Source organism: Phalacrocorax carbo, chromosome 4 (genome assembly GCF_963921805.1).
Source record: "Phalacrocorax carbo chromosome 4, bPhaCar2.1, whole genome shotgun sequence".
NCBI classification, from domain to species: domain Eukaryota; kingdom Metazoa; phylum Chordata; class Aves; order Suliformes; family Phalacrocoracidae; genus Phalacrocorax; species Phalacrocorax carbo.
Genome location: NC_087516.1, coordinates 67,925,096 through 67,948,712, shown reverse-complemented (window position 1 = coordinate 67,948,712; position 23,617 = coordinate 67,925,096). Strand labels below are relative to the sequence as shown.

Below are 23,617 nucleotides of genomic sequence, written 5' to 3'. Positions count from 1 at the left end.
TTTAAACATGGTTAACTTTCTTTACTTGCATATTTTCTGACTGGACCACGTACTGAATATTTGTGGTTCTTACTGATTGTATTTATTTTTCACCTCTTAATGAGTGTAAATGAGTTGGTTTCTGATGAGCATGAAATGCTGTGTTGTAAAGAATTAATTTTTTAAAATCTGCTGCAATTTATATGGAAGTAACTTTTGAGATGCTACATATTGATAATATATTGGTTAAGCAATGCTTTCTTCTATAAAATTGAAAGGCGATTTATCTCCTAGAAAGTAATTTCTTTGGGAAAGCATTAGCAGCACATCATTAATTAAAGCTTGTTAGAATGTACAAGCATACATAAATACTTGAAGTAATTTATAGCGCTTAGCTAATTTCAAGCAATTATCCACTAATATGTGCTTAAGTGTTCTTTAACTAAGAGGAGGCTTTTAAATCTTTCAAACATTTTTAATTTCTAAATCATAAATTACATATTAAACAATAACAACCATAAAGGTATTGTTATTGAATGCTACCCTTTATATTAATAGATTACCTTCAACAAAATAAAATGCATGTGTTATTTTGTTACATGCTAGTTTAAAAAATATCTTAGGTAAAAATATTGACTTTTTGATGCTTTTGAGAGCACTTTGTGTCACAACTGACTGTAGCTTCTCTTCCAGTCTGTAAATATTTTCTTTTGGTTTTATTTGATTTTCTTTACCTGAGTATATATGCATAGAGTAGGAATAAAAAGTATTTATTTAACAAATAAAGATAATTTTGTATTTCTTATTCTTGCATAATAGAATTAACCCTTTGTAATTAATCATGTGTCTTCTAGAAGAATAGCATCATTAATAACCAAACCCCAGAAGAATAATAAATCCCTTTTCTCCCCTGAAATTCCTAAAGAAATGCATTGCTGTTTTCAGTTAATCTTTTTATATCTATTTAGGAACCCTTTACAACACTTTTCCTAAATCTGCAAGGTGGGAAGTTTGATCATGCAGATAGAACTTTTTCATCTATTTCAAGAGCGTGGCGCAACAGTCAGCGTGACACTTCTGATATCAAGGTAAAAACTTTCCTGAAAGGTGTTAAAATATTTCATACTGCATCTGCCTTTATTGTAGCAGTAATCATAGGGCCACAGGTTACGAAAAAGGGAATTAAGAAGATTGGGAGCTATCCTACCATTTGGGAAAAGGTGCAAGGGAGATGACACATGGTTTTACTTCTGTTAGAATATTTCAGTAAATTCTCTTGTAAAACTTCAGCAAACATTTTTAGCCCTGAGACTGACAAAAGGCAGAATTGGCCTTTGTGCTACAGATATGTGTTTCACTATCTTTTTGTTCCTCTGCACAAGTTATAAGCCTTTGAAAAGTCAATAGAAACCGATATAGGTTTTTAACCACTAAGTTTCAGAAATATTCTGTTCGTGCTTCTGCCCTGCTCAGGTAAGAATGTTGCACTTAATATTCATATTACTTTATGTAATTTTAGCTCTAGGCATCCAAACTAATTTTTGGTCAGTTTCTGCAGTGCCCGACTTCCTTGTTTGACTGTGACAAACAGGAGGAGGAGGCTGTGCTAATTTACATGCAGAAGGGGCAAAAACTAGTCTTATGATGAGGAATAAGTAGACAGGGGATAAAGAGCTGAGAGGGAGATCTGGAAGCAGTATCCAGAAAGACTGCATACAGGGTAGAGAAACAAAGGGCTACAGAAAGCCAGTGTCTGAGGATACTAAGATGAAACATAGAATGTAGCATGATGTTGAACCTATCCTAACAGGGGCACTGGGCCTGGGAGCTGGCGAGTGAACAAGAAGTAGGTGGGAATAGAAGATAAATTAACCTGGTAATTAATTATTCATTGTAGAGAAAGAGACCTAGAATTAAGCGGGTTAAGAAGCTAAGGCAGGAGCACATAGAAATTCCAAGGACAGAGTTCTAGGTAGGTAGCTATTGAAGGAAGAAATGAGGTAAACAAATAGAGTCTGGGATCTGAGGAATATTTTGAACTGGGGAGGAGAGCAAAGGAGACAAGGATGCTGGCAGGGGTGGGAAAGCTTTGCTGACCTCAAACCCAAGAAGGAGTAATACCAGAATTGTTTTTTTAATGGAAAGAAGGATGGAAAAGTATAGCGTGAAGAAAATCAGAGGCTAACTCAAGAATGTCATGCAACTAGCAGGAGACATAAGTAACATGAAATCATTCTGTAACTATATTCATAGTGAGGAGACAATTAAGGAAAGGGTTGATCTGCAGATTAATGGAATGAGAAAATTGTCAGCTGATAGTGCTGAAAAAGTCATGTCTGTCTTGCATCTGTGAGTCCCCACGAAAAGAATCAATGGTAATGAGTGACTAGTGAAATTAATACCACTTATAAAAAAGATACAATGTCCATATCAAATTGGGAAACAACAATTTAGAAAATACAAACATGTTAGATTTTTTTTCAAAGTGACTGGTCATTATGAGCTTCATTCTCTTGTACATACAAGACTGGCAGGCAAAATTTCAGTGCGCACAACTTTTTTTGAGAAATGGAGGAGGACAAAGGTAGCAGTGGTGGACAAATGAAGTGATTAGTTTTTAAAAAGGAAGAAAAAGAGAACCAAGAAATGATGAGGTGAGTTTAAATAAAATTCACAGAAAAATACTTATGCAAATTATCAGACTGTGTTTAAGTACCAGGAAGATAACAAGGAGACAAGCAAATGAAACACATATTTATCAAGAAGAGATTATGTCAAAGCAATCACAGTTTCTGATGAGAAAAGGTAGCAGACCTTACAAACAGAGAAGTAACAGATGATTATCTTAGTTTTTGACATTGTCTCATGAGTGAGCTGGGAAAACTTGGTCTAAAAGAATCCACTGTATTTAGAGAATGGTTACCAGTGGTTCATTATTACAACTGAAAGATGTATTGAGTGGAATTCTTTTTGGTAATAACAGATGAGGCCTCAATTTCCATGGGTATTGGATTGGAAGGTACTGGTAGTGTAATGGAATTGGAAGCACTTCTTGCAGAAGGGAAAAATGAATTGAGAAAGTGTTAGATGAAGTTTCATGCAGGTTCTCATATAGTTAGGTACTAATATAACCCAAGGAAAAATCTGCTGTGCAAAAAAAAAAGAAGCAGGGGTGTAGTACATCACCAGTTCATGTGAATTAACAGTATTGTGGTATAACAAAAGGTGAGTAGTGTTTCGGAGAAGATACATCAACAGGACATAGTATAACTTTAAAAATGTATGAAATAAATCTTCAGCTTTGCCCAGCTTTGATAAGGTCTTAACTGGTTTAATCACATCCATAGCTGTGGCCTAGTTGGAGAGAATCCACACTGGAACAATGATGATAATGCAAGGTCTTGAAAATAAAATGCAATGAAAGATTGAGTACTTATGCCTGTTCTTCTAAAGAGAAGATTGAGGAGGAACTTAAGTCTTCTATTACACAGGGGCTGCTGCAGGAAAGAAAGGAAACATCTCTGCTGCCCATGATGGATAGAATAAGAATTAATGGACTTAAATATCAGGGAGATTTCAATTAGATGTGGCAGTAACCCTCCTAACAGAACAGATAAAACCAATGAATGCTTCCCTGCCAATTAGTGTAGTAAGGGGTCTTCAGAAATGCTTTGGTATTTTCTGGAAATTATGTATGTGCAAGCTGGTAGTACCTTTAGAGGCATCTATACTGCTATGGATGGCCTCTTGAAGTTGCTTGCAGCTTTCCCAGTGTCGTGGTTCAGCCTCAGCTGGCAACTGAACACCACGCAGCTGCTCGCTCACCCCCCCACCCCTGTGGGATGGGGAAGAGAATCGGACGAGCAAAAGAACTTGTGGGTTGAGATAAGCACAGTTTAATGATTACAATAAAATGATAATGATAAATGATTATGATAATAATGACAATAATGTTAATATAATAAAAGGGAAAAGGAAGGGAAAGGGAAAACAGGAAAAAAAACCCGGAAACACAAACGATACAACTGCTCACCACCTGCTGACCGACGCTGCCCGTCCCCGAGCTGCGATTGCTCCCCCCTCCCCCAGCGAGCCCCTCCCAGGTAACATACTGGGCATGACGTTACATGATATGGAATATCCCTTTGGTCAGTTTGAATCCACTCTCTTAGCTGTGCCCCCTCCCCTCCCGGCTTCTTGTGCACCCAGCAGAGCATGGGAGGCTAGACATGTCCTTGACTAGTATCAGCGCTACCCAGCAACAGCCTAAACATCTGTGTGTTATCTCAACAGGGTTTTTTTCCCATGCTAATTTCAAAGCACAGCACTATACCAGCTAGAGTGAAGAAAATTAACTCTATCCCAGCTAAAACCATGACACCCAGTCTGTGAATTGCCATGAATTACATTATACCACTGTGAAGCATCTGAGTGGGTATTAAAATTGAGTAGAGGAGTGTGTTCATGTGACTGGATGAAGAGCCAGGAAGGGGTGTGAGACAGGGTTTCCATAGGACATGTTGAAAGAATTAGGAAAGAATAAGTTTGAAAATGCACAGAACTATCTTTGTTGGGAATACCTGTATCCCCAGTATTTCACTACGGCTGTGAAAACCAAGTTTCCTGATACTTGGTGTTCTGCTCTACCTCACAAGCGTTTGATATGGCTAAAGTGTCCCATATCCCTCTAGAATTTTTCTACATACAGAATTGCAACGTGTTAGCTTACTAGTGCTTGAATATGTTTAGTTGTCACAGGTGTCAAAAAGCCTGAATAAAGTAGATTATTATGTGCTCCTGTAGTTAATGGTAACACCATACTCTATACATACTTGTAAATAGAACTGTTTACTAATTAAGAAAATTAAATTAGATGTTGCTGTCATGACAAAATTAATGACAGTAATCTTACTTAAATGGTATGGTTTGTGTTACTGTTTTCATATGTCAAGAATATGTGCAATAGAAGCAGTAACTTCCATGGGAGACGATCCATAGCCAGCTAGAATCTTTTCTTTACCCATCTTGCACGATGTATGTACATGTGTGCGTGCATGCGTGTATTTGGGAAGGAAGGAGGAGGAAGACAGAGAAGGAGTTAAATGAGCACTGATCCCTCTGGTTTTGACCCCCGCCAGGGGAAATTAAGGGTTTCCAATGTTTATTCTTCCTTTAGAGTTCCTTTCCCACCTACATTACAGCCAACAAATATTACAAAACATGACACTGATAAGTTTTAGACTTATTCCCTCTAATTCTGGAGTATCATTCTCTGTAATACTTTTATGATAATACTTTCTCATGGTCTGTCCTGAAGGGACTGAATACCCATCATTTGCTATCACCTTAGCATACAATGCTGTAGTCGAGCAAATACCGTCTTCTGATTCAAGTTGAGTTCTGAAATGATTTCTCTATAATTTGGACTGGAAAGCTGTTTTCTGCATCACTAGAGTCAAAGGGATGATGTCTATAAAATTAAGGGAAAGAAAAGAAAGCCTGTGTCAATTACTGTCATCAATGGAGTTCTTAACATTACTAAATCTTACAATAATGAAGAACTTGTGTATAGAAAAGCTGTCTAGTGCATATCTACCTCCTTTTCAATAGATTAAAAACCAGAAGTATCATTTTAGCCATCTTGTATGGTAATGTACTAGGAATACTTTATGTTAGCAGAACAAACTTTTTAAAAAGCTCTAGCAGGGGGGTTGGACAAGATGATCTCCAGAGGTCCCTTCCAACCTCTACCATTCTGTGATTCTGTGAAAAAATAGATAGCATTTTAGAATGGTCTGGGTTGGAAGGGACTTTAGGGATCACCTAGTTTCACCTTCCGGCCATGGTCAGGAACACCTTCCCCTAGGCCAGGTTGCCAGGTTTTCCTCCTAGCTCTGTGTGAGTAAGAATGTTTTGTGTGAGCACAGCTCATGGGCTGTCTGTGAAGACTATGCAGTTGCATGCAAAATTAAGGTTTTATCTTATGTCATTTTAAAGTAAATTAGGCGCTTGAGGGAGGTGTTACTTTTTTCACAAAACGTTTAATAAGAAATGTCTTTTCTTGGATTCTCATTTAAGAGACATTGTCATGTGTTACCATGTAGTTATTACATATTTTTAAACCTATATTTTCGGTATGTCTCTTACAATCCAACGCTAACTGGTGCAACTGGCATATCGGGAAAGAAGTTTTGTTTTGAGAACAGTTTTTCTTGTTGCATTTACATGGAAATGATGAAGAGCTGAGATGAAAAATAATAATATCAAGCATTTAAATAAATAATGGCCTTCTGGAAACTCTGCGTACAGAAATCTCTACATTATGTTCTAACCTTTCACCTCCACAGGAAACGGTTTTCTATCTTCAACAATATTATGAGATACATCCTGAATGTTGTATTTGCTGCAGGCCAGTCAGTTTGACTGAATAATGAAATATTTAAATGCATTAAAATAATTAGGAATTTCCCTTTTTTATTTCATAGGTAGGCTACATTTTACTGTTCTGCCTAGTATTCTTTAGCAGATTCCTTAACTAAAATCTTTGGTCTTTCTGTTTCCCTTCCCAGTGTTTCAGGTGGGGTTGATGTATTGCTTTTTGAGCCGAATATTAAATATTTTTAAAGTTGAAAAGATCTACTTGTGTTAAGATGTTATTATTTTCATCGTGAAGTTTGAGGTTGAGCAATATGTATTTAAGAAGAATGTCCTAGAATATGATTTAATTATTAAACTATGTTTACGGATGTTTGTTCTGCTGTGGATGAGTATTGTGACAAATATAATTGGTTAAGTTCAAACTTCATTTGAAATATTAATCCGTTCTTTAGATTTCAACTTTGAGTTTTTCTTGTGTGCTCGTTCTGAAGCAGCTGCCTCCTTCAAAAATGAATACAGTTCTTGGTGTGATGGGGAGGCTGCCACTTAGGTGCAGTTTGTGTTCAGTAGTAGATTCAGTCTGGGAGTCGCCTTATGAACAAGAAAACTATTTTAGCTGTAAAAGATGCCTTCGTAAGTGAGCTGTGGGGAACAAGAATTATTTCAGGGGAGTCACTAGTTACTTAAGGACTTGAGATAGGTTGAATTACTCGAGGGAGAAATCTCTTGAAAATGTAAGTATAGATGGACATGGAAATGACTGTGCTGTAGTATCTGACTGTCCATACTATTCAATCCATGGCAAACACAGGGTAAGAAATGTTTATTTCTCAACAAGTGAAAGGGTTTTAAGCTTTACCTTATGTTTCTGATGGGCTGCGAACATAATTGTAGTCAGCTATTTTGGCTGATAAAATAATATTAGGTTCTTTTGATCATAAGCTGTCTGGGTTCCTGCTGATACTTCTACAACTGGTGAAAACCTAGCAATTTAATGCATTGATTTATAGAAATACAAAGGATTTGGGAAGTCACTTTTAAGACTTTAAAAGTGGCAGGCCAAAGTGAATGCTATTGTATCCTGATGCATGGGGGGGAGTAGGGGGCACAAAGGGAAAAGAAGAGTTTATTCCTATTCCAGCTGAAAAAATTGCGAATTTTTGGAACCACTGAGCTGATCACAGCTGACTTCTCCTTGATTGTCCTGTGAAGAGAATGATGGTGGTTATTGGTGCTTGTTATCCTAAGATTATTGTTAATCTTAGTTGGAGGCATCAGGTATTACAAGGACTAACATGAGCTAGCTTTGGAAGCAACTCTGGTTGGCTGGTATCACTTCAACAGAGAAAGCTAAAGCATATGTGTGGTCACAACCAATGTTTGTCAATATCCTGTGAAAGCCTTGGATCAATGATCAAAGCAGGAAACTACTGCTGCACTGTAGTATAACCTTTGTTTGAACTTTTCAAATTTTAATTTCAAGAGGTGATATGTTGCATAAAATTTAATTTCCTACTTCTCCCCTATTCATTTATTTAAGCAATGCAAATTAAAAATCCTCTGAAAGTTTACCAATGTCTCACTACCACTCTGGCACTCTTATTTACTAATTAGCAGAGCCCTGTTGCCTTTAAATGATTAACCATGTGTTTTTAAGTTAAATCTGCACTGAAGAATATTAGATGTATTTCTATGCTGTGAGAGTACCACTTAGTACCTTTAAATTACTAGCAGGCATGACCATTAACTCATTTAGTTGCTTCTTAATTTACATTATTAGTGCAGACAATCCTGGTTAGTTTTGTTAATACTGTATAAAAAACAAACATGGATAGCCTGGCAGTGTGGAACAGAGAAATAGTTTGGTTTGGGGCTTGGTCTAAGTTCTGGAGCACAGAAGTTAAGTCTGTCTGTTCTTTTGTGTTGCTGCTTTTGTTTGATGAACGAGTAGATTTGCACATACTTGTTCAGAAGCAGGTGTTATTTCTGGTTTGGTAGCTAACCTGTTGTGATAAATTCATTTATCATTATATTAGCAACAGCATAGTTGTTACCCAGGTTGCTCTTTGCATGTATTTTCCCTTTTCCAAGTGTAGTACTTTGCAGACTGTTTTTTTTTGTTTAGTACCATATATAGAGTTTTTCAAGATCATGTGAAATTGTCATGCTGTCCTCCAAACAGCTATGTTGCCGCCTTAGTGTCATCTGGAATTTTATTGCTGCACCTTCTATGTCAGGTCACTAAAGAGATTATTGACTGGTATTAGGAGCAGGGCAGACCCCATTACCATGTCCTCTCAGTTTGACAGCGAGCTATTGATAACGGCTCTTGGAATACAGATTCCCAGCTTGGCTCCTCCCCCATTATTGTAACCTAATCTCATCTCCATTTCTCTGCTTATAAGAATGTAGTGGGAGACTGAGACAGTCTCAGAGCTCTTTCTCAAAAGTGAAGCAACATTCTACCTCTTTTTCTTTCCTGTGAAGGTGACAGAGCAGTGGCACAGGCTGCCCAGGGAGGTTGTGGAGTCTCCTTCCCTGGAGACATTCAAACCCCGCCTGGATGCGTCCGTGTGCCCCCTGCTCTGGGTGTGCCTGCTCAAGCAGGGGGGTTGGACAAGATGATCTCCAGAGGTCCCTTCCAACCCCCACCATTCTGTGATCCTCTGATTCTTTCACCATCCACTATTACAGTTACCTTTTGAAAAGAAAATTAGTTTGGCTTAACGTGATTGATGTTTTACCATTTTTAGCCAAAATACTGTCACCAGTGTAGAGGTATGTACTGTTCTTCATGCCTTTCCCTCTACTGTTTTGTGTGTGCTCTCTTTTTCATGTGCTTATAGGTTGGGGTTTTTATTAATGCATTTGATTAGTTTTGTTCAAAAAGAAGACCATAAACTTACAGAAAACATTAGTAAGCTCCAATGACACTGTTCCAGATTCTTCCATCATAAAGTAGGTACTAATTTATGAAAGGCAATCTTGTGATATGACACATACCAGGGACAGCTATTGTAGTGTTGGTGTGATGGTATTGAATATCTGAATTCACCTCTCATACAGGTGTGTTTGGCAAGTTATGTCCCTTTGTCTTGTCCTAAGGTTCTCATAGTATAGAACAGTAGAATTTTTACATACAGAAATGATGTTTTGGCAGATCAACTGGAATATAAAACTCATTAGCATCACATCATTTTAGACAATTTTTCTTTAAATCAAGCTTCATGTTTAAAATCTCTTTGAATTGGAACAGTATTAAACAGTGTCTGCTATAATGTGTAAATTGTTTTGGACTTCTACGAGTCTACTAGTGTTATAAAGTGCATATCTGGTGTATATGAACACTAGTGAGACTGGGGGAGAATGTGTTTGGCCAAGATTCTTCAGGAGTGTCCTCGGACGGAACAGCTTGGGAAGTAGGAGAATACTAAAAAGTCATCATGATTTCATCATGAATATGATACCAAGATTAAGAACTGAATTATAATTTAAGTGACAATCATGAGTCTACAATGTCTCAAACTGTAGACTGTAATGAACAAAGAGCTCCAAAAGTAGCCCTTTGTCTTCTCAATTTTCATCTGTGTTCTAATTCTTTGCCTCTAAGTCATTTCTATGATAATGACTAAAGGTGATCCTGGACAGAAATGTTTTTCATACAATCAGCCTATGGAAACTGACAGCGCCAACTCTGAACGTGAGTTAGCTTGTGCTAAACCAAGGATTGTACTGGCCATAGGACATTCTCAAAATCTGTTTGAAGCTATCATACTGCTGCTATGTACTGTTCTTCAGGTTTTGTAAAGTGTTCTTAAAAGGAATAAAGAAAACATTGGCTACGAGTATGCAATATTTAACAAGATTTGTTGAGTTTTGGTACCTTGAGTTTTTAATTAGTGGCATAAAAATATAGCTAATGCATCTGATTAACATTGTTGAAATGTTTACGTTGAAGGAATTGTTGCAGTAAAGTAAAAGCAAAATTAAATCATTCAATACATAATCTCATCAGACAGAAGCTCTGATCATTATATAACATGCCCGTGTACCTCAATCCTTTACTATTTCTTAACTTTTCTTCCTTTCCAGTATGTTATCCTAACAAACATGAACTCTGTGCAGAAAATCTTTGTTATGGTAGACAAGTTAGATCTGTAACCAAATATAATTAGAATATATCACTGAATTAAAATACTGGTAGTGTTACCTGCAGTCATAGATATTGCTTAGTTTCTGTGACTGTAGTGTGGATTACTAAGTCATTACTGGGTCACATGTATTCAATGTGGATTTTTTCTTTCAAGCACGAGATTCTCCAAGTCTTCAAGAAGACTTGAGAATCTGGACTCCATCATTGAACTTTATGGGCAATAAACATTAAGGTGGGCATTGGAAAAATTCTGTTTACCTAAAAATACATCAGCTTTTGTGTGTTTGGAAAAGGTTATTAATAGCTGTAATGGTCTATAAAGAAAAAAAAGTTCCTTCTCTGCAAATATTAGAACAGATGATGCGTTGTCTCCTGTGGATTTGCTTCTTGCAATTGATTGACTCATTTTTCAAAAAAGCTGTAAGCCTCAAATTAAGGATTTCTCAGTGACGGGACACTTGTTATGGTGGCCCCTCTGTGTAGCTTCTGTGGAGACTACTAAAATGTGCACTTTTGCTACACTTACTGGGACCCTCAAGGCGCACACATATAATGGCTGTACTTGCCTGCTTATCATTTTTTAAACTTGTAGGAACCTGGTTATCTTTATAACCTGCTTTAAAATTTGGCTAAAATTGACCAAGAAACTTAAAATGTTTTTGGAGGCAATGGAGGTTGCTGCAGGTAGGCCAATGAGTACATGTGAGCTGCAGGATTGAATACAACTGATTGAAAGGCACGTTAAGCAATATGTTTAAACCTTGGTACAAGAGGCAAGAAACACTAGAATTCCAAGCTGCTGGAAAATTCAGAAACTGGAGGACAACAGATTTCATTACTTTCTTTAGAATATATATTAAAAAAAGAAGTTAAAGCTCTGCAAAATGGCAACTCATGCTTATTGAAACAGGCTGCCTAACATAAGCATGCCTAAGACACCCTGTAACCTGATAAGCTTTTCTACATATGCTTTGCATTGTTTTATACTTCTCCATCTAATAGATGGGAGTTTCAAAAGTTACAAGGAATAAAGTTGCTGCCAAACTGGCAACATTACCTTTGTATAGAAGAAATTTCATGTCATATTAGTAGCAATGTCAAAGATGTCCAAGAGCAATGACTAGCAAAATTCAGAAGCAGGTACATAGTAATTCAGATTTTTAACCATAAAAATGTATGTCTGGTGTAGCAAAACTCTTAGCATATTTAGGATGTAGATCTTTGGTTTTCATGAAAGATTTGTTTTTCTGTAAAATTGTGCCAAGATCCATAACAAGAAAATACTTCTCTGAGTAAAAAAAAATAAAATAAAATTCTAAATTTGGTCAGATCCATGTATAGTAATCTGTGGGAGTTTCAGTAGTTAAAAATATAGCCATCTGGGTGTATGGATCAGAAAGTTCCATCTAAAAGCTGTGGTCTACTTCTTTTATACCCAGCCATAATAGTGTTGAAAATGAAACAAATACTTTTAATATCTGTGGCTGTTGAAATAATAAACTTCAAGTAAGTTACGGACTATGAAATTTGTTAAAGTCCAAAGGAGAATGACCAGAGGTCTAGAAAATAAGACCACTGATATAAAGTTGAAGGTTTTAGGTTATTTATTTTGGAGAAAAGAGGAACAAGGACAGAAACGTAAAGTGCTTTGGCAGTGGCAGTTGTCATGTTTTTTCACCCTGCTGGGGGTTTTGGCTGGCAGGCACAGTGCACTTCATTGCATGGAATCATAGGGCAGGTCAGGCTGAAGGGACCTTGAAAGATCATCTGGTCTGACTTCTCGTGGGAAAGGGAGCCTAGCTGAGATTATCTAGTAGCTTGTCCAATCCCATCTTGAAAACCTCCGGGGATGCGGACTCTGCCACATCGCTGGGGAGGTTGTTCCAGTGAGCAATACTTGTCACTGTAAAGAACTTCTTTCTTAAAATGAGATGACTTCTGCTGTACGCTTTCTGTTCCAGTGTGCTGCTGTGCCAGCCTTGGTGCTGGCGTGCGTGCTGCCCATCCTTAGCGCAGGAGGGGGGCAGCGGTCAGAAAGTGCTGGGGGGAATGGATCTCTGTGTTCTGAGGTAAAAGCTGCACCCACACATTGGTACGTGTAAAAAGGGGCAACTGCTGCTTGTATTCAGACTGAGCAGGACAAGAAATGGGCTGCAGCTGCAGCAAAAGCAGACTGGATGTTAGAAAGACCTTCTAGTGGTGTGAACAGATGAACACTACAAATTTGTAGGGTGCCCATCGTGGAAAATTTTAAAAGAACAAGGCAGAGAAACATCTTTTGAGAAGACTTGATTATAATTGTGAATGGAAAAATGGACAAGGCGACTTTTCAAGGTTTCATCTAGACCTTTATATGGTTCAATATAGTCCTTTTCACCCCCAGTTAATTTAAAAACATGGAGGAAAGGAATATAGATATATATATGCACAACTTTTTTCCTCTTTCTCTGTCAAATTAACCTGAAGTACATATTACACTGTTTATAAATATGGTCAATAAATACTGTTGCATACTTTTAGATATATCCTCAGTAAAAAGTAAAATAATTTTGTGTCTATATAATCCATGTACTGACTAATAGGATTTAAAATGCCTTAAAGATGCCTTTTTAATGCAGTAAAGTATTGACTTAATGAAATCTACTTATTTACTAATAATGAATCAACTACTAATTGTGTTTATAATTATTTCATTAATATAATAAACTCTGGATTTTTTATAATTTTCTTTGATGAATTTTAAATTATGGAAGATTATAATATTTTTCTTAAACTAGGAAATATTTGAAATACAATGTCTTAGAACTTTAACAGGATGATTAGATGTTGACAAAATTAATTTCATCATTAATTCAATTTAGAATTTTAATGGAAACCTGGTGAAGTATTTTTCTTACAAGTTGGGAGAATTTCAGGCAATGTCTTGAGGCAATTTCTTAGTTCGGTGAGAAATAACACACATATAGCAGATGGAGGGAAACTCATGGGTACTTAGAAATTATACTTTCCCACAGTCATGAAAATGATTACATTGAAGTGTGATGAAAAAATGGAATTTGAATTAATTTAATATATTAGTATATATTGTTTGAATGCTATTTAAGTCCCTTAACAGAGGGAATAAAGTGTGGCAATATGTATAAAAACCTAGACTTCTAATGTGCATTTTTATTATTCTCTTTGACAGGTTATATATAGGCTTAATATTGCTTAATGCGATTGTCAAATAATTTAGTTTGGAAACCTGGTATCTTATAAATGTTTTAATACGGTTAGGGAATCTGTGTCACTTTCTAGACAAGTATGCAGATCATGTAACTGCTTCAGAATGCATCTGTCATTTTCTAAACAAAAGAAAGACTAAAATAACATTTCATTACATTAAGGAAACAAGGTTCCTTCTATAGATTTTTTTATGCATGGTAGCAAACATGAAAATAAATTATCAGTGTTAAACTGATATTCTGTTGATATTACTTATTTGTAGAAAAATCTTTTAGTGATGTTTCCTTAGGAATCATTGTTTCCATGTGGTAGAAGGCAATTTTTGTTAGAGAAAAATTGTATTTTAATTATATGCAGAATTTTTAAACATTTTAATAAGAATCCTGATATGGCAAATTTTATCTTTAAATTTAAAAAAAAAACAAAACATGTTGATAGTCTCCATGAGCTCCTTCATCAGTTGTAGCAAAATCAGAAACATGGCTTATCATAAGGAAGTCTGTCTCTACCCTATAGAACTGGTGAATTCCAGCAGAGGAATTTCTGAAACTAATTTTCAACACAATCGTGCTAAAACAAGAGCTTCAACAAATCATACAGATGTTTTCATTTTTCTGTGAAATTGTATAAACAGAAGAAATGTGGAACAATTTTAGCATTTCTGTATGTGTGCTGAATGCGTAAAATTTCAGAAGGGATTCAGAAGAATTAGAAAAATTATGAAGGCAACCAAAATGGTTAGTCAGAAGGTAAGACCTCCAGAGGGAACAAATCTAAAGTGACTAGAATCCTTTAGCTTGCAAAGAGAGACCACTGAGGAAGAAGGTGATGATACAGGTCTATAGTATCCAGAAGGGCATATAGAAGAGTGAATAAGGAATTGATATTTACTTTTTTTCACAATCTGAGTACTAGAACCATCCAATGGAACTGTTAGGAAGCAGTTTTAGAATAACCAAAGGAAAAATCTTTGTAGATGAAACCCATGATTAATGATTTTAGAAATCAGAAACACAGATTAGTTCAAAACCATTTAACTGTAAGAAGCTGACAGAATATCCATGGAAAGACTATTTGCCCTGTGTTAATCCTTCAATCCTTGTCACTGTTTCAGATGAGATACTAAATGGTCCTTCAGCCTGGCCCGTCATGGCTGGTCCTGCATTTTCGTGTGGTATTTGTGTGAAATCACAAGTAACTCCTTCCTTCCCCCCTCAAAAAACAAGAAAAAGTGCATTATTTAACCTTTTTAATGTCTCGGGTGTCCAAAAAGTTCCATTCTAAATGGAGTTACACGTGTGAGTCGGCATCTGCTTGGTGTCAATCTATGCATGTGATGTGAATATTTTAAGAAAAAAGGAGAAGGCCCCACAAAGAGAGTTGAGGAGGAGTGTTAAGGACTGCAGTTACCATATACATGAATAATATTCATAAACTTGATAAAAAATAAATATTATCAGTTTCATTTGCCAGTTTTAGGAAAAACTGTTGACCTATAGCTAATGTTGCCATTTTCACCCGTATAAAGCCATTGAAAATTGGCGCTAAATACTACTCAATTAGAATGGTCCAGCGTATCTATTTACACTCCCTTTTCCCAGGTGGAAATGCTAGCACACGATCAGGATAAGAAAATCAGACAAAAAAGAAGCTCCTTCTATAAAAGTGTATCATTATGGTGACAGTGGAAAAACTTTCTGAAAACTCATTTCTGGAGTAATGAAATAACGTTTTATGAAAAGTTTCTAATAGCCAAACTGACAGAAGTTACTGATAATTTTTAAGTTTCCAGGCAGCATATTGTTTCTGTGTAATCTAATGAAAACAACGTGTGTTCTGGAAAGCCAAATGTTTTCTGACCTTGAAAGAAACTAATGAATAGCTGTACAGATATATATATAAAAAAAAATAAAAACATCAGTAACATATGTAATGAGCTTATGTTTTAAATATTCAGAATCATGGTAAGGTTTCATATTTGTGGTGCAGGCTGCTATCGAATTAATCGTCCAGTGTCTCTGCTTTTTCTTTGTTAGATTCTCTCTGTGAGTATAAAAACTACGGAAACTTCAGTGTTTAGAGTACTCTCTTTTTTACAAACGTTTATCCTTGCTACATTCTTGTTCTTTCACTTATCCAATTAAAGAGTTTCAAATCTCTTTCTATCAAGTACTTGTCGAGCATTTGGTACAGAAGCATGTTGTTACCCTGCCTAGTTAATTAAGGTGACTGTAAACAAAAAGATGTATAATTCAAAGCCAAGCAGTGTTTCACACAAGGATGGAGGTGATAATAGCTTAATTCCTGCTTGATCTTTCCTGTCTTTGCCCTGGCTACTTCGGATTGACCTTGTCCGCAATCTGATGACCTCCGTATTGCACTCGGCCATTTGGAAAGCTGCTCATGCCATAGCTGGCCCTGAGGGGCTATCTGGGAGACCACTGATCCATTGACCCATGTCAAGACTGGGTTTCAGATCTGATCTACTGAGCTTCTGACATAGTTACATACTACACCCACTGTAGACAAAGCCAGTGGGGCAGTCCGATTTTTCTTTTACTTCTTAAGTGGCGGGCAGTTTGCGTTTGCTGTATGGAAGACCAATTTTACACCAGTCATTTGCTATGAAATACACTTCCTGAAGCAATTACATGTATTGATCCTTTCTTTACAAAGGAGGTAAATTCTCTAATTTAGTGGCTCAATTTTTCTAAATCCATCAAATTGCCAGGTTTATTGGGTGTATTTAAGTGTCAACATCAAGTTCCACAACAACAACAACAAAAAAAGCACCCTTAAAATGTGTTAAGGGCAGAAACATATATGTTATGTCTTAATAGGCTTTTTCTATTAAGTGTTATGCCAGGCCTTTGCAGACATTTATAAAAGTGTGTAAATAAGGTTCTAATCACATTAACTTAGATATGTTTATGTATATCCTAGTGCATATTTTACAAAACAAATGACAACTTAAGAAGTTGCATGTCTGTTTGCAAAATGGGAATGCTCAGCTTATACAGGAGAGAATCCCTATGGTTTTGAGCTTAATTTTGCTTCCTAGCATGTTGTGTTCAGTTCTGCACCAGAATGTACCATTTTCTGCTTTAAAAAATTCTTTGTTTGGCCACTAATATTACTTTGTTTTTCTCATTAGACTTGGAAATTACAATTCGTTTGCTGTATGTGCTTGCGTTTTTTCCTCGACCGTGTTTAGCATAGCAGGCTCTACCTGCAGAAGTGCCAGGGCAGCCCAGCCATGGGGGTGTTAAATGCCATGTTCCAGTCCTGTTCAGCACAGGACCATAGAGCACGCTTGTTTAAAGTGGTGATGATCCTGACAAGGAATTTAGTGCATACACAGATCTTGTAAACATGTGAAATTCCTTCCTTGTTCTCATGTGTGTGTGTGTGTGTGTGTGTGTGTGTGTGTGAAATTATGCATGATTCTTCCCTGTAATTATAGACTGGACACATAATTGAGTTAATGACCTTTCCATGAAAGAAAAATATTGACTTGATTTGGCTTTGACTGTGTGGGTTTTTTTCTGAACATGTGGTATAACTCCACATATTTCAGAATTTCCAAAACACTTATTTCTAGGCATTGAACGATATTAGATAATAGCCTAAACATTAAGTTCTTTGGCCCTTTATGTTAGAAAGAATAAGAGTATAACTGGGTTTTACATCTTTGTCATTAATATATGTGGCTCTACTTTCACCCAAACTATAGACTGCCATTTGTGCATTGCATTTTAAAATGTGGATTGTATTAAAATGTGGAAGAGCAGTTTTCCCCAACTTGTTAACATCTTTGGTTGTCTGTTGCTTTCCACTAAGTATTATTTGTACCATGCGATGTTCATTACTTTAATTTTATAAGTTTCTTTGTGTATAATATGCAACCAAAACCAATGTTCTGACTTCTTTTGTTTAATAGCCTGTTGTGACTTAGTACTTTGTTGTGTTAAAGCATAAGGATTTATCATATCTAAAGGTTTAAATTTTAGGAAGTATGAAAGGGGATTTCTCCCTTCAGGGAGGGGGGAGGGAGATGTCTGTGGGAGGATTTTGTATATCCTCTTTGCCTAATGCCATTCTAATAATTATTTTTTTAACATGACAAAGTGCATCCTCTGACAGAATTTATAACATGGCATTGTTTTTCATTTATCTACAGGAATTGATTCCTGAATTCTATTACCTCCCAGAGATATTTGTCAACAGCAACAATTACAATCTGGGAGTGATGGATGATGGAACAGTTGTGTCTGATGTTGAACTTCCACCATGGGCCAAAACCCCAGAAGAATTTGTTCGCATAAACAGACTGGTAAGATGTCTATCTTCCATTGTCTGTCAAGTAACATTTGTCTTGCAAGATTCTTCTGAAATAGTTTGGATCTTTGCTTGCAATATGCAGTTATTTATAATTTATGTAAGACTATGGCTGAAATAATCTTACGAAATGTTATGTTTACAAGTTTAGGAAGAAAAAAGGCATGTGGTATTACTCATTCTTTAGACCTGCTCAAAAAAGAGTGTGGTCTAAATACACAGTAGATCTTATCCCATTTGTGTGTCAGCTTTTGTGGTTCTAAAGAGTTAATTAAATCACCGCTTTACAGTAACTTGAAAAAGCTTGTTTAATCATAGAAATATTTGTCGCTCTGATTACTAAAATGTAATTTTAGGGATTTTTAATTTTAGTGTCCATTTAACTCCAAAGATCAGTGAATGCCTCAGGAAAGAAGGTTGCGTTTTAAATCTTTTGCCAGGTTTTCAGTTTCTTCCATTAAATTGATATTTTTTAGAGCAGTTTTCAGAAGAAAATAAAATTGAGTTCTTCTTTGCCTGCTTCATTTCCCAAACCTGTATTACTCTTCTCTTCCCTGTTTTGGAAAATCCTGTTGTTAGCACTGCCTGTCTTCACTGTGCCCTCTGGGCAATGCAAGGAATTACAGAATAGCTGTTATGGTATCATTGTTGGTGTTTCAGCACATTCTCAAAGCTATTACATTAGGCATTTCTCAGAATGAAAGGATTCTGCATCAGTGGCACTCTAAAATAAATAAATTAGAGAAGATTTTTTTAATGAATCCTGAAAAAAATGAGGCTGCAGTTTTCATGTGGTAGTCAGCTAACTGGGAAATAGTGAATCAAGGCATGGAAACTCAAAAACTTTTTAGATGCCAGGCTTAGACTTGATAATGTCTTGAAATTCCTGAGTTACAAAATGGGAGTTGAAAAAGTTCTGTTGTTGGCAGAACATCAGACCTCATATTCATAAAATTGCAGAACAGTCACATCAGAAGAAATCTGTGATCTCTAATTGATCAGAATGCTTTGCACTTTTACGGGTGACATGATACTGTGGTCTTCAGAAATGTTATTTGGCCTAGATTTCTGCAGGCTGCACCATAGTAATCACAAATTGTTTGGTGAATTTAGTGTTTTGCGTCATACAGAAGTATGTACAAATTTTATTTAAACAAGGTATGAAATACACTAACATTTAGCAGGACTACTTGGCAAACCATATGCAAACGCAACTTTTGATCTCTCAGTTGTGCTGATAGGTAATAGGTTAGGGAGTTAGCCTGACACCTTTTTGAGCTTGGCGTATGTCGGTGACTAGGATAACCCAAGAAATGAAAAGCTGTGCTCTTTAGCAGACTTGTCAAAGCCAGCCTGCGGCCTTGATCTCTCGTGACTGTGGTATTTTAGATTTTGCATAAAATATAGTTCTCGTTCTATTAATTACAGATCTGGCTTTCCCCACAGTGAAGTTATTCTCCATCTCCTGCTTCCTCCTCTTCTAAGATTTTAGCTCTTAATTTTCTTTTCCTCATTTCTAGCCTTGGTGCCAGGTTTTTCTCTACCCTCACCTCTCTGTACACTCTGACCTACCCTTCCCTCATCCTTCCATCATTTCCCAAAGCCTTTGCTACTAGTGCCTGCCTTTCTTGCAGCTCTCTCTGATATCTCTCACTTGTGCTATATTCTCAGGATGAAGTGCTTCATCAGCAGGAAGCAGCTGCTTTTCAATTATCACTGTTAAACTCTTGGGCACAAAATGCAAAATCCCTTCAAAGTGTTCTCTTAGAGAGTAATGATCTCATTCCATATTCCAAGTGTATTTTTTTCTTTTTGTCTGCAATCTACAGTAAGCACATCTTTATTTTGTTAAATCCTGAAAAAAAGCAGTTCTAGAATGAGGGAAGTGCTTGGTACATATCCAAAACTTTCATTTTGAGACAAAGTAATTGAAAAACAGCAGTATGTTAACTTTTGTGTATTTGAATGATGAAGAGTAAAATTACTTTGTAATTTCCTTCATTTCATTCAGCATTTCTTATGAAACTGAAATATAATATTTATTCTCTAAATATAATTAATGTTTCCTTCCCATGTACTTTTTTCCCCAAGTAATTATTCATTAGTGATTGTGACTTTTGAAGCTATTTTAATCAAAAAGACATTGCTAGTAATCAGCTTGGCTTCATAACTTCTGCTGTGAAAGTAGACCTTGCAGTATCACTTGTCAAATGGTGTATTGAAAGAACGTGCAAAAGTTGCCATAAATCAGAGTTTATCAAAACGAAGAACTTTTACAGGAACACGCAGTTTTCAAGTATCACATAATTGGACAGAACAGAATTTTTTTTAAGGCTTAAGTTAATTACGGAAGTAAGAAATAATTTACCAAGTGATGGCATATTATAGTGTGTCAGACATCAGCCCTTTAAGTAGAATAGGTGTGATTAGGAAGAATGCTTAGAGCTCAGTTCCTCACAAATACTACCAAAACAAAGCTTGCTACAGTGTGGCATGGGCTGATTCATTCAGATAATATTTCCTTACTGCTTCCTGGTTCAGACAAAATAGTGATTATAGTGTTTTAAGTGCTCGTTTTGTAAGCTATCACACATAGATATTTTTTCCCTTTGCATTTCAGTTTACCTCTTTAAGTCCACAGATCTTATGTAATGATTTGAGCTCATGAAATGCATACTACTTTGATCTGTGACCTTTTTGTGGTGCTAATCGGGTTCCTGATATCATTATACCTTGCTCATTAATCATATTTCCTGCAGCCCGTCAGCCAGCCAGACAGCCCAAGCCCCTGTTTGCAGCCCTGTGTTGGCAGGTTTCTGCTTTTCCAGATTATTACAGTGTGATACTTTGGCTTCTCATAACCAGACCCACATCAAGCTGTGTGCTACAATTAAAGTCAGATGGTCCTCAGGTTGAACAGGGATATACTGTTGCAGCTGTCTGTCTTTCTGGAACAGACCAGCACGGGGAACAGATGATATGTAGGACAGTGCATAATAACAGCTTTTACAGTACTGGGTCAATAGCAGGGGTTCAGAACATTAATTGACAGGCTGATAGTTGATTTAAAACTGATTCCCAACCTATTTTTAATTCTATAAAGTGTGTATTTTAATTGAAATAGATCCTTGTGTGTCTTCTGTGTTTGCTTTGAGAGAAAAAGCAGAATGGTGTATACTTAAAACTGGGTTTTGATTGATGGAATGTCATGACGAGCTAAACGATAGCATCAGGATGTCATTCTAAGCAATACAAAGAAGTATAAAATGCATGTATTTCTTCTGCATATAGTTGGTACCTTGTATTAGTTTGATAGCACACATCAATGGGGATCAATGGGGAGGTAAAATATTTTTCTCTGAGAAAGTCTACAGCTTCATGAAAAAGTGACTGTTTTTTTACCATTCTGAAATCTTACTATATACCTCTAAACCTCCGTGTTATATTTAGTGCCACAGAATAGCTGCTAAGATATCTGAAAATATTTTTCAGTTTACACAGATGCAGTTGACAATAATTGTATTATTGTGTAATTTTGTCATTTTATATATATTATTATTTATAGCATTAGCTTAATAAAAGTAAAAAAAACCACAAACTTTTAAATGAGGTAAAATTATAATCCTTCCCTCCACAAAACAGGAAAATCCCAAATGCAACATACTATTGCATCCTTACTTTATTATTTCATAGCGAGTTATGATATCTTTAGGGCATTAGTATGTGAGTAAAGGGGGGAATGCTAACTTGATCGGATATCTAATAAAGGAAAATACCTAAAAGAAAATACCTAACAATTTTTTTGGTTCTCCCATGCTTCTGAGAGACCTATAAGAAAAAGAAATGGGAAATAAACTGGGAAGGGAAGAGTATAAAGAGATAGATGTTCAGATGTTGTTTGGATAAAGAAATCTTAAACTATAGCAGTAGTCAATAAATAATTTTTCAGACACTGAAATAGACACATCCTTTTAAACATAGATTTTTCTGGGGTCTTTTGTTGGCTTCACAGTCTCAGTTTTGTTAGCTGCCCTCCTTTAGAATAGTTTTCTGGTTTAGAAATTTAGTTCACTTGCTGGAGTTAGTGATAATTACCCCATTAAAGTTAATAGAAATTTTAAATGCCCTTTTTATAATGCACGACAAAGTAGACATTCACAAAGACCAGGTGCAGCCTAAGGAAAAGTCCCACGCTTCCCACTGGTAGTTTGGAATAGCTAAAAATCACAGTAAGGCAGTTTTGTTTGTTTTAAATAGTCAAGTGGTCTATTTTGTCCTGTCATTGAAGGTTGGATGTCTGAATAGGTAAGAATTAATTTAAAAATATTAATCAAATGATAATAATTGAATTTCACACAGCTTTGATGAGCCTCAGCTTTTTGAGAATTAGATTGCTTCAATGATAATAAAGTTGTTGAGGTCTGTCAAGACAGCTTTCCAGAATATATCTCATTTTAAGTATTTTAGTGCTTATTGCAGGGTTAGTCCTTTCATGATTAGTGGTTTATCCATTTGATTCAATGCTGGGGAAAATGCAAGATATATGAGAGAAGTGATGAGATTACTGGGCTGGGCTGAAAGTTTTGAAATCCAATTTTCAAATAATTGAAAACATAGTGACTGGAACTTAGGATGCCTTCTGAAACAAAAGAAATACTTGAATACGTAAAGGTAGTATAAACAAAATGTATCCTGGAATGATAAGTAAAATGGAAAGGAAGGGTAGGCTAGCCATTCATACTAATACAAATTTTACTGGAGCAAAATGAATCAGTGTTAAGGACCGCGGGTTGGTAAGAAAGACCTACAGTAAGAATTAGAGGATTGTTATCAGTTGATATGGTGCATTACTTTTTAGCACAGGCTACTGCATCTTACATCAGAAGACACTGAAAAAGCAACAGTCCCTGCCAACTCACACGCCAACAATGCTCAGAACTGCAGTTTTTGTGAGTCTTCACTCTCTCCTATCCATAGAAAGTGAATGGATGAAAGCAAAAGTTAGTTTTGAGAACATTAGGCTACTTCCAATCTCTTAGAACTATTGCTATTAGTCAAATAAAGATATTGAAGCAGCAGTTGAGGCAGGGCCTGTAACTTGGAATGTACTGGATTTTTTTTTATCATCTTGGAAAAATCTCTCCACGGTATTTTTCCTGGCTCCACAAGTGTGTATCCGCAAAGGAATTACAGCAAGTGCTGTAGAAAATCATGAGGATATGAACTGTATGAATTAAGTCTCAGAAGTGCAGATTAGTAGTAAAAGATTGCTAGATTATTAGTCCTGTATTGCTCATTAAATCTGTTAAAAACATTAGAGAGCAGGAAAAAGGCTAAAATGAGATCCGGCTTAATTAGCAACATCAGAGCTGTTATCTGTGCAGCAACTACTTTGAAATTCTAGTTTAAGCAGGATTGGATGTGGTCTTAAAAAGCTAGCATGCAGACTGGTCTGTGTACACTGTGTGATGAAGATGCTTCTGGCAATCCGAGCTGATCTGAAATGTTTACAGAATTTGAGCATAGAATAAAGGAGAAGGAAAA

General features: G+C 36.2%; 1 protein-coding gene across 3 annotated transcripts in view; it reads left to right on the top strand.

Moving 5' to 3' along the window:
- The window catches only part of LRBA (LPS responsive beige-like anchor protein), a 418,626-nt gene that overhangs the window by 300,926 nt on the left and 94,083 nt on the right, over positions 1–23,617 (top strand). For all 3 annotated transcript variants that reach the window (XM_064450320.1, XM_064450319.1, XM_064450321.1), the window contains exons 46-47: positions 948–1,067; positions 17,916–18,068. In XM_064450320.1, the coding sequence (XP_064306390.1) occupies positions 948–1,067; positions 17,916–18,068 (273 nt within the window). The remainder of the gene's footprint in view (positions 1–947; positions 1,068–17,915; positions 18,069–23,617) is intronic.